This window comes from Meriones unguiculatus, chromosome X (genome assembly GCF_030254825.1).
Source record: "Meriones unguiculatus strain TT.TT164.6M chromosome X, Bangor_MerUng_6.1, whole genome shotgun sequence".
Taxonomy (NCBI): Eukaryota; Metazoa; Chordata; class Mammalia; order Rodentia; family Muridae; genus Meriones; species Meriones unguiculatus.
Window position 1 is genome coordinate 81309165 of NC_083369.1, and position 16497 is coordinate 81325661.

The 16497-nt window shown below is 36.2% G+C and overlaps 1 protein-coding gene across 7 annotated transcripts in view; it reads left to right on the forward strand.

The window, feature by feature from the left end:
- The window catches only part of Gria3 (glutamate ionotropic receptor AMPA type subunit 3), a 350275-nt gene that overhangs the window by 277901 nt on the left and 55877 nt on the right, over positions 1–16497 (forward strand). For all 7 annotated transcript variants that reach the window (XR_009588470.1, XM_060375315.1, XM_060375316.1 and 4 more), the window contains one exon: positions 6078–6276. Coding sequence is in view for 6 of the 7 variants with exons in the window: in XM_060375315.1 (XP_060231298.1) it covers positions 6078–6276 (199 nt within the window). In the remaining variant the exon portion in view is untranslated. The remainder of the gene's footprint in view (positions 1–6077; positions 6277–16497) is intronic.

Genomic DNA, 16497 nt, shown 5'->3' on the forward strand with positions numbered 1-16497 from the left:
GCTCCTTTCAGAGTATAGATTTTAGTATGTTTATCCTATATTATATGTCTAATAATCACTTATGAGTGAGTATTAACCATGTGTGTCTTTCTGTTTCTGGGTGCCTCACTCAGGGTGATCTTTTCTAGTTTCATCCATTTGCTTGCAAATTTCATGATTTCCTTGTTTTTAATTGCTGAGTAGTAATCCATTGTGTAAATGTACTATAATTTCTGTATCCATTGCTTCGTTGAGGGACATCTAGGTTGTTTCCAGATTCTGGCTATTACGAATAGAGCTGCTACAAACATGGTTAAGCAAACGTCCTTGTTGTGTACTTGAGCATCTTTTGGATATAAGCCTAGGAGTGCTATATCTGGATCTTGAGGAAGCACTATTCCTAATTTTTCTGAGAAAGCTCCAGATTGATTTCCAAAGTGGTTGTACAAGTTTACATTCCTACCAGTAATGGAGGAGGATTCCCTTTCTCCACATCCTCTCCGGAATGTTTTGTCACTTGAATTTTTATCTTAGCCTTTCTGATGGGTGTAAAGTGAAATCTCAGGGTCCTTTTGATTTGCATTTCCCGAATGACTGAAGACATTGAACATTTCTTTAAGTGTTTCTCTGCTATTCAATAGTCCTCTGCTGAGAATTTTCTGTTTAGCTCTGTACCCCATTGTTTAATCAGATTACTTAATTTTTTTTGGTGTTTAACATCTTAATTTCTTTATATATTCTGGATATTAGCCCTGTGTCAAATATAGGGTTGGTGAAGATCCTTTCCCAGTCTGTAGGCTGTCATTTTGTTCTAATGACAGCGTCCTTTACTTTACAGAAGGCTTTTCATGAGGTCCCATTTGTTGATTGTTGATCTTAGAGCCTGTTCTGTTAGTGTTCTGTTCATGAAGTTGTCTCCTGTGCCAATGAGTTCTAAGCTTTTTCTTATAACAGAATGAAGGTTATGGTCCATGTCTACATTTTATTGTCGTTTAAGAGTCCATAAAGTACACTTGATTATTAATGTAGGGACTCCAGTTTTTATTATTACAGTTAAGAAGAGCATAGTCTATTGTTTGATATACATATTTGGCAATGTTTTTATATATGTGTTTTTTTCTTTTGTTACTAATTTATTTTCATTAACTTCATAGCTCTTACCTTTCTCTGAAAGGTATGAAAAGACACACTATTCTGTGCTTTTAAAAACATAAGTGTGCAAGATTTTACAGCCATTTCATTATGCTAACCTTGAAATCTGTCTTGTGCAACAAAACTACTTGAAATGAATGTTAAGCATTTTGTAGCTGTATTAATGGAAAAAAAGTACTGGGAAATGATAGGTCTTTCTAATTTAATTATAAAGTCTTGTCTTATTTTAATAGATCCTTTATAAAATGTGATGGTGTTAACCCATCTGTCACTTTTTATATAGCCTCCATGTGAAATGTGGGCTTAAGTGGCTGTAGTTTCACTAATGAGAAAAAGAGAAATACAAAAATGCTTGGGGAGCTTCTTCCCTGTGGGTTCCACTACATTTTTCATCAGTAAAAAAGGTTTAAGCATGCATGCCAGGAAAATGGAAGAGGATGGTAGAAATTCCACCAAACCCTTTGTCAAATCTACTACTGTCCTGAGGAGACAATATCAAATGCAATCTTTTGCATTCTATGCTGATAGCACAGAACTATTTGTTTAGGTTTGTAAAACTATCATACCATTTCTACACAGATAGTCTCTAAAATTTGCCATGCCTATTCATACCAACATTCATTACAACTTGATGGATTAGTTCCAGGACCCCTGTAAGAGACCAAATCCTGCAGATGCTCAAGTCATTTTTATAAAATGGCACAACATTTTTGTATATAATATATGTACATATTCCCATGTACGCTAAATTATCTCTAAATGGATTGTAACACCTAAAACAATGTAAATGCTAAGAAAATAGCTGTTACATTATTATTTGGAAAATCATAAGGCTAAATGTCTTGTCTATATTTAATGAAGATAGCATTTTCCCAAATATTTTCAATCTGCAGCAGATCAACAGTGTGGAGGTGGAATATGAGGATGCTGAGAGCTGACTGTATGACATGAAATTAACCACATAATAGCCAAAAAGTCAATAACCAGTATACAAGAGGCCACAAAAATAACCATTCTGCACTTAGGTTTATTTAGTCATGTCAACAACCAATCTCAGCTGAGTCACTTCTGATCAACCACATGATGGTCTGAGTCACTATTAAGGTGACTAAAATAACCAGATTATTATGTGCAGGCCTGATTTAAAATCAGACAGACACAGCCACAGTCCATTAGCCTCAATAAAATGGCACAATGTAATTTCCATAAATTACTGTATTTTCCTCCACATTTCAATCAGGCAATGCATAAACTGCCATTAGTATTCACAGCATAATATACTTCTTTTCATACCAAACTCCAATTCCGAAATTACTCCAAATTTTCCCCTGGTCTCAGCAAAACCCATTATTCCACAGTAGGATGACTTTTACAGATACAGTGCAAATGAACAACAAATAACAATACAAAGCATGTTTGGTTTTGCTGCAACTCTATTTCTCTTCTTAGTTTAAAAATCTAAAATTTTCACACTATTGTGAATTTTCTTATCCAAACCCTGGCTATTTTTATACTTTAACATATCTGGTTATTTCTCTTCTTAGATATTTTATCTGTTTTTTTTTATTCATTTTTTTTTATTTTATCCATGGCTAGGAGTGTGTGTGTGTGTGTGTGTGTGTGCATGCACACATGGATGCTCAATAGAATGTACGTGGATGTTGAAGAATAACTGGTGTGAATCAATTCTATCATTCCACCATGTGGTTCCCAGTGATGGAAGTCTAGTTATCATGTCCTTTTACCTGCTGAGCCACACCATCAGTCCTGGGAGTCTCTTTCCTAGTATGAAAACACAATTTTCTGCTTCTCCACTCTGTGCCTATTTCTTTATCTATAAAACTCCTTGGCTTGCTTATCTGTAATACAGTCCAGGGCAACAGAGATGAAAGATGTAAAAAGGTGGTACGTGAACAGTTTACCACAAAGGAAGTGTTCAATTAGTGACAGCTTCTGTTTTTTCATTTTTTTCTACTCTTCTGCTATGGATGCCATTTTGAAACATTAATATTCTGTGCAATAAAATTACTTTCAGATAAATCTATAATATGTTTAAATTTTGAATATGTCAAGCATGAAAAAAATTATGAAATGTCTAAATTCCTAATTGAAGTATGCTGTATACTTTTAGCATTAGGAAGGGTGACACATTGTTTTCTGACTCTTACAAATGTGTTTATCTCTTCTGATTAAAAGAACTTTTCTGAGCTGCAATTGTAAGTATGTAACTATTATCTAGAAAATATTGTTGCAAAGTAGGTTTTCACATCTAAAAAGCTAAAGTGATTATATTTGACTGTGTTTTATGTATCCAGAGACCAACAAAAACTGCAGACTTAAAGATAATCAAGGAGATCTTTAAATAATTAACCATTAAATAGTATTCTTTATTTATCAAAGCACTGGACAGAATTCTCAGATTATATTCCCATACACAACTGAATTTTCCACATGCTAAAGAAGGGGGGTTATCTTGGGACACAGGAATTTAAATTTGCTTCAGAGTGGTAAAATCATTAGCATGTGCAGAAAAGACTTTGATTTGTCAGTTCTCAGCCTAGAACTGCCTTTATCCAAAAGAATTTGTAGATGTGCCAGGCTCCTACACTTATTCTTTACTTTCTAGCAGAGTAGGAGCTCCTTCTCTGAGCTTGTCTGGATGTGGAAGAACACAGCCTAACCAAGATGGAGCTTTGCTCCACAAAGATGATGTGATAATATTTTATAAAACCTATGGAGCAGATTTTAATTGCCTCTAGCAATACCGCAAAGGAAGTAAATCCTAATCCTAATCACAAACCATGACTAATCATGGAGCATCCATTGCCCTCTGACGTCCCACAGTCTCTCATTATAAGTAGCACTTGTAATGGAGAAACATAACTTACAACTCTGGTTATACCCTAAAACTTTTCTTAAATGCTGTGGCTTAGGCCCAACTCCCATATTTCTAACCGAACTTGTCTAGGGGAGACCCTAGGCAATGATTTCATTTTGTTTTGCTCTCCTTTGTGAGTGTGGTTTTGTTGTTGTTGTGTTGTTGTGAATTGACTCAAGCAGATATTGTTGATATATGGACTAAGTTAAGAATCAATGGTGAAGAATAATGCTTGTTCATTTCTCAGTTTAATCAGTTCATCACTTACAACAGAATCGCCTATGATGCCTAAGAATCACATATTCTTGGGCATGCAGATATCCTGAATCTACATTTTAGCAAAATCCTCTTAAAAGTGCCAATGAAGAGTAATATTAACAAAATTTTTCATTTTAAAATTTATCCATCTTTAGCTACATTCCCTAATAATTAGATAAAAACATTGAAGAAAAAAATAATTCTTGTCATTAAAACTTACTTATTATTTGAATACTATTAAAGCAATTTGTGATGCTTTGATCAAGGCCTCTGAAGATCATATAGAGGGTAGTTTCAACAGAAAAAAAAAAAAGACAGAAACCAGACGGTGGTGGCACATGACTTTAAACTGTCAGGAGACAGAGGCAGATGGATCTCTGAGTTTGAGGCTAACCTGGTCTACAGAGTGAGCTTTAGAAGAGCTAGTTTGTTACACAGAGAATCCCTGTCTTAGAGAAAGAAAGAAAGAAAGAAAGAAAGAAAGAAAGAAAGAAAGAAAGAAAGAAAGAAAGAAAGAAAGAAAGAAAGAGAAAGAAGGATGGAGGGAAGGAAGGAAGGAAAGGAAAACCAAAGAAAAGAAGAGGAAAGAAAAGAAATCTATGGCAAGACAGGATGATGGATTTCTTTGTGTTAGGAGCTGAAAAAGAAAGAAGAGAAAAGCAGCCTTTCAGTACCACTCAAATTGTATGATGAAGGCAGTGTCCTAACTTACTTAGGGCTATCCCCAGTGGTTAAGATGCTGGGTGTAAATAGAAAGTATTTTGATCTTTTGATCCTCACTAACCATTTACGTAAAGATGAGAAGAGACATTACCATTTGCTATTATGCCTCATGGGTGACCAAATCTACAAAACAGCCATGTATACATTGATTTATGGAACTCAAACTAACAATGCTAATTTGCCACTATCTTCCTATTTCTTTTTAAATGTAAAAAGATTTGGGATCCTGTATCTTGCATAATATTATTTTATGTCACTTGTTTCTTAAATTGACTACAAGTATAATCACTGATGCAATATTAGAAAGTCCAGCTATCTAAGTATCCCTACCCAAACATTGATTTAATTGATCTTGGTTAGGCCATAGTGTTTATGCTTCTTTATGTTTGTCCAGAAAATATCATAGAAAGCAAATTTACCATGTGAAATTATAAATGAGAAGTTGTGGGCGAAAGGTATTTTATGTGATTAAAAAATGTTTTGATTCTAAATCTGTGGTAGTTTTGAATCACTGAGACAAAACACCAACTTCAAGGAGGAAAAGTTTACTTTGGCTCATGATCTCAGAATTTTTAACCCATAAAAACTTGGCCCCTGGCTTTGAGCACCTGGTAATGCAATACATTATGACAGGAGCATGTGGCTGGTGAGACCTGCTCACTTCCTGGTGGCCAAGAATCAAGAAAGAGAGGAAGAACTAAGTCCATTATTCCATTCAAGGGCACCATCTCCTGTGATCTAGCTTTCTCCAGCTAAGCACCGCCTTTTCAAAGATCCAATAGCACAACAGACAGACTAGCAGCCAAGCTTTTAGCATATGACTCTTTGGAGGACATTTGAGATCCAAACAAGAGAAAACCTAGAGGGGCCTAAAGAGAGTTTACATGTATCATCATCATATGCCATCATGACATGGTGTTGTTAACAAGTGAGTTTTATCTGATGTTTTGATTCCATTGTATCATCAACTTCCCTCCTTCATCACTTATAGTAAAAGAACCCTTCTTTCTATAATTAAAGATGGTGACTGTTTAAAACTGAGATCTGGGCCCTCTGGGTCTGGACTTGTTTTTGTTTTGTTTTATAGATCACTTTCTGGGCGCATTGTTGGAGGGGTTTGGTGGTTCTTCACTCTGATCATAATTTCTTCATACACTGCAAACCTTGCTGCTTTCCTGACTGTCGAGAGGATGGTGTCCCCCATAGAGAGTGCTGAAGACTTAGCCAAGCAGACTGAGATTGCATATGGGACCCTGGATTCTGGTTCAACAAAAGAATTTTTCAGAGTAAGTGCTTTGCCTTTAATTCTACTTGCTGGTTTTATTTTAGCTTCACAAAGACAAATTCTTTTTTACAAATTCTCCAGTATTTTTAAGTGAAGCCTGTAGGAAAGTGGAAATTTTATCAAAAGACAGAGTCTTAGATAGTATTGTGTTGTGCTTAGTTGTAATGAGATCCACTGTGCATTAGAACTAAGAATCACAGGAGACTTATCAGGTGACATGTTGAGAGCTCTAAATTTGAACTCCTAGGTTTAAATCTCAACCCTGTTGAGATTAACCCTGTTATGAAGTGAGTATTTGTCCTTGGACAAGTCACTTAACTTCTTTAGGCTTTTGTCTTCTTGCTGAATAATTAGGGGCTTGAACTAAATAATATCTCTTCTTTCTAGCTTTTATAAAAGCAATGATTTTTTTTTATGTCTCAATGGTTCACACAAGTTAGATAATTAACAATAAGACTCTGACAGATGATGGAGAAGAAAAAATATATATTCTGTTTTAGACTTGTTTTCTATTGAAATGTGCTAAAGTTGTTTCAAGTATATACATGATGATAATGCTGTTTTCAAGACACTGTGTAATTGTCTTCATTTCTTGAATAGATTCATTTCTTTCGCACCCTAAAGGCCAATTCTTATTGTGGAAAGATCAAGTTATTCACTAGCAAAACTATGCGAACTGCACAGCCATTGTTAAGAACTCAAATTTTAGTTGCACCAGTAAGAAAACAAAAAGACATGCTTCAAACTGGAAATTGAGTACATTTCATTTTCTGTCACTGCCCTCTACTAAAGCCACTATAAGTGGTTGTAACTATGATCCAAAAGCCTGTTTAGTACATATAAGAAAACTCTATCCTACCAATAAACAAGTTCCTGGCTGACAAGTGTAATTACTGAGTTTATCTCACAGGTCCAGAATAAACAGATGTCTCTAGACTGACTTGTTTTAATAAATCAGTAAGCAATATATTTCTATGTACTTTGTCATGAGCTTTCATAGAAAACTAGGAGGAGTGTGTTTGTTGACATTATAGCAATGAGCTGAAACCTGTTTTCATTCCGTGAAGGATAGTAGGTTAGTTCTAGGACCCTTTCAAGATTTCTCAATGACTCAGGATATCTATCTCTCACCTTTACCACCTGTTTACAGAGCAGATCATTATGTTCAACTAAGGTAGAAGCATCAAAATAATGTTAAGTTTGAAACTGATCTGATCTTGACATCTTCCTTCTATGGCAATCCCAGAAGCTTATTTAGGAACAGGCCCTTGCCCCCTTAAAGCACTCACATGTGTCAGAGCTGGAAGCCAAGGATTCCAATCTGTTGAGTACTCAACACAAAATCATGGAAATCTGGTTTGGTATAAACCTTCAACAGAGCATGTGTTCACCATCCCAATAGGTATCTAATTGTCATATGAATTAATTGAGCACATAGAAGAAAAAAAAATCTTGGACCCTCTGATAAGAGGTACTTGTTCTACAGAAAGCCTCTTTTCCTTCAACAATGCTAGGAGATTAGGAAGTGTGTGATAAATGGTAATCAATACATGACACCAATTCCCATTAAGCTTTCCAAGTCCGTTCATCCATATTGTAGGCAAAAGGAGTATTTCTGAGATTTGTTATCAGGTAGGCTTGAAAATGTGGCCATATAATAACTTTGCCCAGACTTCATTCCCCATGTACTTTGTGCCTGTATTTACTGATGCATGTAATGATTGTTTCATTATTGCAGGTTATTTGAATCCGCATTCAGTTCTTAACAAAGTTACTGTCCCATTCTAACTGGTTTGTGGATTCTAATGTTCACAGATTCCTAGTGACCTTTGAAGCCAATGAATAATTCCTATGAATGTAGCTGTTTTGAACATTTGATTAGAAGCAGGCAGATGTAAGGAAGTGCAGAGATTTCTGATCTCCAACTATACTTTTTCTTTGTCCCCAAATGGTCATTAGTGAGAGCATTAAGGTTCTGTGGGGTGGTTCAGAAAAGCACATAAAAGGTTGTGAGCTATGAGTGAAATCAAGCAGCTTAAGTAGAAAAGCTGACATTTTAAGACTTCTTATACTAAAAATGTTCTATGAACTTAACAAACAGAATGTTGGGTATCAATATAATACATGCACCCAGCCTACTGGTCTCCAATCCATTATGTTCTCCACTCCTTCCCTCAGTGAACTCAATGGGGCATAATAACCAACCCACAAAAACTAAAACTTGATAACCAAAATCATATTCCTTCACCTCCAGCCTGTAGTGATCTTAAGTTATTAAGAAATCTTTAATAATAGCCCAATGTTTTTAGATGGAGATCTCTTATAGCATGCCTTCTGGATTTATACAATGAAACAAGATCAGATGAAGCATTAACAAGCACAATATAGGCTCACTTCTTTCCTCTTTTACTTAGTCCTAAAACATAAAATACTTAACATAAAACAGCCTAGGGCCAGACATCTAGATATAGCAGTGTGAGAAAAAAAGAAATTAAATTAAATTTTCTTCTAATTGCCCTATAGACATCTTTCAACTCATCCTAGGTGAGGCCGTCATTAAAATGATGGTAGTTTTACGTGATCCCTTTGTTTCTTTCATTCTCTAAGTTTTCCATAGCTGTCATTTCATACTCACATGAAGTCACTGAAACAGTCAGACCTTTCCCATCAGGAAAGGCAGGAAGGAACTGAACAAAATGCATGCAGGTGGAAGAGACATCTGGAATGTTACCATCAGCCCTCTGGACTTGAAAACTGATTTCCTAAGATAGCAGTTATCAACCAAAGGTGGAGGCATACATGATAAAAACCAAGCTGACAGCTTTATTATCAAGGCCAGAGAAATGCCACTATGATTTGGACAGCTGCACCAAAACAATCATTCTCCACTCAGTTTTGGAAATTTAACCTGATACAGATTTGTATTAAAAAGTAGTACTGTGAGAAAGAAGCAATTCTAAAATCTCAGCCTTCAGACCTTCTCAAAATACGTTTTCAAATGTTTGGCAAGATTGCCATTAATAGAGATCCAGGGCTAAAAGAAGGGGTTTTATAATGAAATGTTTATGAAAGTGAATGTGAGAGCTGAGGTAATGGTTAAATCAGTAAAGTGCTTGCTGTACAAGCATGAAGACCTGAGTTCGAGTCCCAGCACCTGAATAAAAAGCCAAAGGATCCAGGTGCTTTCTATGCAGCCAACCTAGTCAATCAATGCTCTCCAGGATCAATGAATGACTGTTTCAAAAAAGTTAGGTGGGGAGCAATTGGAGAAGACACTCAGTGCCAACCTCTGTCCTACACACACACACATTCACACACTTGTAAACATACACAGTACACACATAGAGACTGTAAATATAAAAGAAGAGGAGTATAGTGAGTGGAGACTTTCCTTTGTACCCTAAGGTAAACAATATAATTGGCTATTGTAAGGAAACCATTGAAGGGACCTTCTTTGTTTGGAGTAGAACACATTGTAAGACCAACAAAACAATTACACATTAATAAGTTTTTGTCTTAAAACAACACCTATTGACTGTTTTGTTGCTTAAAAGAAGTCTTTCCAAACTGAGTCAGGAAGTAGTCTGCAAGTAGTGCTTAATTCTACTTCCACATTCATAAACATAACACACACACCCACACATACACACATTTTCACTTGGAACCCATATTTCTTCAGTATTTATTGGTTATCTACACAATGATGTTTTTAAGTTCATGAATAAAAAAATTCCTTTCACAAGTACACCTGTACCAAGTATGTTGACATTTTGAGATTAGTGGGAAAAATGTACCATTAATCTCCCTGATTCTTTCTACATTTGCTAATGTTAAGTAGCACATCAAAATATAAAAATCTTTTCCTTAAAATTTTTGTCACTTAATACTATGATGCAATTAAAGTTGTGATGCACAATGTATCTGGGTGAGTTCCACCAAGTATCATTAGTTTGAAAACACAGGCTGGGCTTGGTGGCATATACCCAACATCCCAGAACTTCGGAAGCTGGGGCAAGAGGATTACTAGTTTAAAACCATCCAAAGCAACATAGTAAACTCAAGGCCAACTTGGACTACATAGAAATTGCCTCAAAAAATGTTGCTAATGTTTGAAAATATAGTCAAGCCAGTATTGTTATGTGTTTCCTAAAGAGAAAGAGATGAGTTGACACTACAAGATGGTAGGTTGGAGACATACAGTAGACATACTACTTGGTAATTTTAGAAAAGAAGAGAGTCAATTCTTATATGGATGTTTGACGTCTTATCCATTAAATGTCTTATGTTTCTGTCATATACTACATTAAATGTCAAAAGCCATAGATAGACCTTCTAGATCAAGACTGAAGATGGACTTACAGCCACAGAGTGAAGATGCTAAGGACTCAGAAAAGAAATAGATAACACTGAGACATCAAGGGATTCACCCAGAGAGATTCTTTGTAGGCAAAAAAATAGACTAGGGAGAAAACAACCTCCAAAAAGTATGGATTGAACTATACCTGAAGCATACAACTCAAAATATACTTACTATCTTCAAGAGACAGAGTAAAATGTGTCATAGAAAACAAGCTAATAATAGTACTATAGATTGCATTAGTTATTCATCATTCTTTCAGTAATTCTTTTTTTAAAAAGACTTTCTTTGACCCAAGTTCCATGCTAAGCACTGAGAAACCATATATCTCTACAGAAAAAAATTCAAATCCATCTTTCTATCAAATCATCTGAAAATATCCAGTCTTCTTTATTTAATTTTTTAAGATTTATTTATTATTTAATTTCTTTTTTAGATTTATTTATTATTTTATAAATTACAGTTTATTCACTTTGTGTCCCAGCTATAGCCCCTCTCTCATCCCCTCCTAACCCCACTCCTCCCTCATCTCCTTCCATGCCCTTTCCCAAGTCCACTGATAGGGGAGGTCCTCCTCCAAATCCCTCTCACCCTAGCCTGTCAGGTCTGATCAGGACTTGCTGAATTTTTTTCCACTGTGGCCTGGTAAGGCTACTCGCCCCTCAGGGGGAGGTGATAAAAGAGCCAGGCACTGAGTTCATGTCAGAGACAGTCCCTGTTCTCATTACTAGGGAACTAACTTGGACACTGAGCTGCCATGGGTTACATCTGTGCAAGGGCTCTAAGTTATCTCCATGAATGTTCCTTGGTTGGAGTGTCAGTCTCAGAAAATACCCCTGGGCCCAGATATTTTTGTTCTGTTGGTCTCCTTGTGGGAATCTTGTCCTGTCCAGGTCTTTCTAACTTCCCCTTCTTTCATAGAATCCCTGAACTCTGCCCAATGTTTGGCTATGAGTCGCAGCATCTGTTTTGATACCCTGCTGGGTAGAGTCTTTCAGAGGCCCTCTTTGGTAGGCTCCTTTCCTATTTCCTGTTTTCTCCCTCTTTCAATGATTGTCCCATTTGCCTTTCTGAGTGAGGATTGCTCATCCTACCCAGGGTCCTCCTTCTTGCTTAGCTTCCTTAGGTGTACATATTTTAGTACATTTATCCTATATTATATGTCTAATATCCACTTAAAAGTGAGTATATACCATGTGTGTCTTCCTGTTTCTGAGATACCTCACTCAGGATGATCTAGTTCCCACCATTTCCCTCAAATTTCATGATTTCCTTGTTTTTAATTACTGAGTAGTATTCCATTGTGTAAATGTACCACAATTTCTGTATCCAATCCTCAGTTAAGGGACATCTGGGTTGTTTCCAGATTCTGGCTATTACAAATAAAGCTGCTACAAACATGGTTGAGCAAATGTCCTTGTTGCATACTTGAGCATATTTTGTATATATGTTTAGGAGTACTATAGCTGGATCTTGAAATAGCACTACTCATAATTGTCTGAGAAAGCACCAGATTGATTTCCAAAGTGGTTGTACAAGTTTACAATCCCACCAGCAATGGAGGAGGGTTCCCCTTTCTGCACATCCTCTTCAGCATGTTTTGTCTCATTGAGTTTTTAATCTTAGCCATTCTGATGTGTATAAGGTGAAATCTCAGGGTACTTTTGATTTACATTTTCCTAATGGCTAAGGACATTGAACATTTCTTTAAGTGTTTCTCTGCCAGTCCATATTCCTCTTTTGAGAATTCTCTGTTTAGGTCTGTACCCCATTTTTAATTGGATTACTTGATTTGTTGCTGTTTAACTTCTTGAGTTTTTTTTAATTTAATTTTATTTTATTAATTACACTTTATTCACTTTGTATCCCCCCATAAGCCTCCTCCCCTCCCAGTCCCACCTTTCCTCCCCCTTTTTCACGCATGCCCCTCCCCAAGACCACTGATAAGGGAGGTCCTCCTCTACTTCCTTCTGATTTTAGTCTATCAGATCTCATCAGGAGTGGCTGCATTGGCATCTTCTGTGGCCTAGTAAGGCTGCTCCTCCCTCAGAGGTGATCAAAGAGCAAGCCAATCAGTTCATGTCAGAGGCAGTCCCTCTTCCCATTACTATGGAATCCACTTGGACACTGAACTGCCATGGGCTACATCTGTGCAGGGGTTCTAGGTTATCTCCATGCCTGGTACTTGGTTGGAGTATGAGTCTCTGGGAAGACCCCTCTGTTCAAATTTTCTGGTTCTGTTGCTCTCCTTGTGGAGCTCCTGTCCTCTCCAGATCTTACTATTTCCCACTTCTTACATAAGATTCCATTCACTCTGCCCAACAGTTGGCCATAAGTCTCAGCGTCTGCTTTGGCAGTCTGCAGGGCATAGCCTTTCAGAGGCCCTCTGTGACAGGTTTCTAGGTTGTTTCCTGTTTTCTTCTTCTTCTGATGTCCATCCTCTTTGCCTTTCTGAATGGGGATTGAGAATTTTAGTCAGGGTCCTCTCTCTTGATTAGTTTCTTGAGATGTACAGATTTTAGTAGGTTTATCCTATGTTATATGCCTATATGAGTGAGTATATAGTGTGTGTGTCTTTCTGCTTCTGGGACAGCTCACTCAGGATGATCCTTTCCAGGTCCCACCATTTACCCGCAAATTTCATGATTTCCTTGTTTTTAATTGCTGAGTAATATTCCATTGTGTAGATGTACCACAATTTCTGCATCCATTCTTCAGTTGAGGGGCATCTGGGCTGTTTCCAGCTTCTGCTATTACAAAAAGCTGCTACAAACATGATTGAGCAAATGTCCTTATTGTGTACTTGATCCTCTTTTGGATATATGCCTAGGAGTGGTATGGCTGGATCTTAAGGAATTGCTATTCCTAGTTGTCTGCTTCTATGCCAGTATTACGCAGTTTTTATTACTATTGCTCTCTTGTACAGCTTGAGATCAGGGATGGAGATACCTCCAGACTATCTGTTGTTGTGCACAATTGTTTTATCAATTCTGGCAGTTTAGTTTTTCCATATGAAGTTGAGAATTGTTCTTTCAAGGTCTGTAAAAAATTGTGTTGGTATTTTGATGGGAATTGCATTGAATCTGTAGATTGCTTTTGGCAAGATAATCAATTTCATATGTTAATCCTACTGATCCATGAGCATGGGAGATCTTTCCATCTTCTGATATCTTCATCAATTTCTTTCTTCAAAGACTTGCAGTTATTTTCAAACAGATCTTTCCCTTGCTTGGTTAGAGTCATCCAAAGGTAATTTATGTTATTAGTGGTTATTGTGAAGGGTGTTGTTTCCCTAATTTCTTTCTCAGCCCTTTTGTCTTTGGTACACAAGAGAGCTACCGATTTATTTAGTTATTTATTTATTTATTTATTTATTTGTTTATTTATTATTTTAGTTAATTTTGTATCCAGCCACTTGGCTGGAGGTGTTTATCAGCTTAAGGAGTTCTCTGGTAGAATGTTTGGGATCACTCATACATACTATCATATCATCTGCAAATACTGATACTTTGACTTCTTCCTTTCAAATGTGTACTGCCTTGATCTTCTATAGTTGCCTTATTGCTCTAGCTAGGACTTCAAGGACTAAGTTGAAGATATTTAGAGAGAGTGGGTAGCCTTGCCTTGTGCCTGATTTCAGTGGGATTGATTTAAGTTTCTCTCCATTGAGTTTGATGTTGGCTATAGGTTTGCTGCATTCATCTTTACTATGTTTATGTATGTGCCTCGGATCCCTGATCTCTCCAAGACTTTAAACATGAATGGGTGTTGCACTTTATCATATGCATTTCCACATCTGAGGAGATGATCATGTAGTTTTTCTCCTTCAGTCTGTTTATATGATAGATTACATTGATGGTTTTCCATATATTGTACCACCCCTGCATGCCTGGGATGAAGCCTACTTGGTCAAGGTGGATATCTTTTGTGTGTTCTTGGATTCCTTTTGCAAGTATTTAATTGAGTATTTTTGCACACATGTTCATAGGAGAGATAGGTCTGAAGTTCTCTTTTTTTGTTGAGTCTTTGTGTGGTTTATGTATCAAAGTGACTGTGGCTTCACAGAATGAGTTTGGTAATGTTCCTTCTGTTTGTATTTTGTGGAATAGTTTGAAGAGCATTGAGCTCTTTGAAGTTCTGGTAGAATTCTGCCCTGATACCATCTGTACCTGGGTATTTTTTTGGAAGACAGACTTTTGATGACTGCTTCTAGTTCTTTGGGGGATATGGGACTCTTTATTCTATTTACCTGATCTTGATTTAATTTTGGTAAATGGAATCTATCAAGAAAATTGTCCATTTCATTTAGATTTTCAAATTTTATGGTATATCGGACTTTGTAGTAAGACCTAATGATTGTTTGGATTTCCTCAGTGTCTGTTATTATGTCCCCCTTTTTCATTTATGATTTTGCTGATTTTGATAGTTTCTCTCTCCTTTTTTAGTTAGTTTGGCTAAGAGCTTGTCTATCTTGTTGATTTTTCTCAAAGAACCAGCTCTTGGTCTCATTGACTCTTTGAAAAAAAAAATTTTTTTTTTTTTTTTTTGCTGTTGTTTCTAATTTATCGATTTCAGCTCTGAGTTTGATTATTTCCAATAATCTGCTCCTCTCGGGTGTGCCTGCTTCTTCCCTCCACCCCCTAGGGCTTTTAGGTGTGCCGATAAGTTGCTTGTATGAGATGTCTCAAACTTCTTTCTGGAGGTATTTAGTGTATGAAATTTCCTTTTAGCACTGTTTTCATTGTGTTCCATAATTTTGGGCAAGCTGTCCCTTCATTTTCATTGAATTTTAGGAAGTCTCTAATTTCTTTTTTTATTTCTTCCCTGACCAAGCTGTCATTAAATAAAGAGTTGTTTAGTTTCCAAATGTATGTAAGCTTTTAGTTATTTCTGTTATTGCTGAGGTCTAGTTTTAGGGATTATTTCTATCTTCTTGTATCTGTTGAGGTTTGCTTTGTGCACAATTATATGGTCAATTTTTGAGAAGGTTCCATGAGATGCTGAAAAGAAGGTATACACTCTTTTGAGTTTGGGAAAAATTTCTGTAGGTATCTATTAGGTCCATTTGATTTAGAACCTATATAAGTGAAATTATTTCCCTATTTAGCTTTGTATAGATGATCTGTCCCTTGGTCAGAGTGGAGTGTTGAAGTCTCCTAATATTAAGGTGTTTGGATCAATGTGGGATTTAAGCTTTAATAATGTTTCATTTACAAATGCAGGTACTCTTGTATTTGGGAAATAAATGTTTAGAATTATGATATCCTCCTGGTGGTTTTTCCTGTGATGAAAATGAAGTGTCCCTTTCTCATTTTTTTTTTAATTTGGTATAAAGTCTGTTTTATTAGATATTAGGAAAGCTACCCCAGCTTGTTTTCTGGGTCAGTTTTCTTTTTTTTTTTTTTTTTTTTTTCAAAAATCATGTAATTTTATTTTATAGTAGTAATGCATAATATTAATAAGGTATACACAGCAGGCATTTTATGTCAAGATTTGATCAAAGTAGTCATCAGTCAATTTATATACATTACAGATTACTGAATGTTCACAAATTTAAAATGTATATATTCTCACTACTTCTACTTTAAAAGCTAATAAATTGATGAATTTATTAAATATATATTTTTGAACTAAACTTAGAGTCATACACTCAGGACAGTTCCTGGGAGAGGCTTCCAACTCAATCTGAAGAAATGTGTTTTCCAGAGACAAATGATCAGGGAATTTGTTGTGAGACTTTGCCTCCTAAAAGTGTCATAACTACACCCATAAAGTGTCAACCATATGACTGCCCAAACATGAGATGAACAAAGGTGACACCAATGTGCCAAAGTAGATTGGGAAAAGCCCATGTAGCTAACCTTA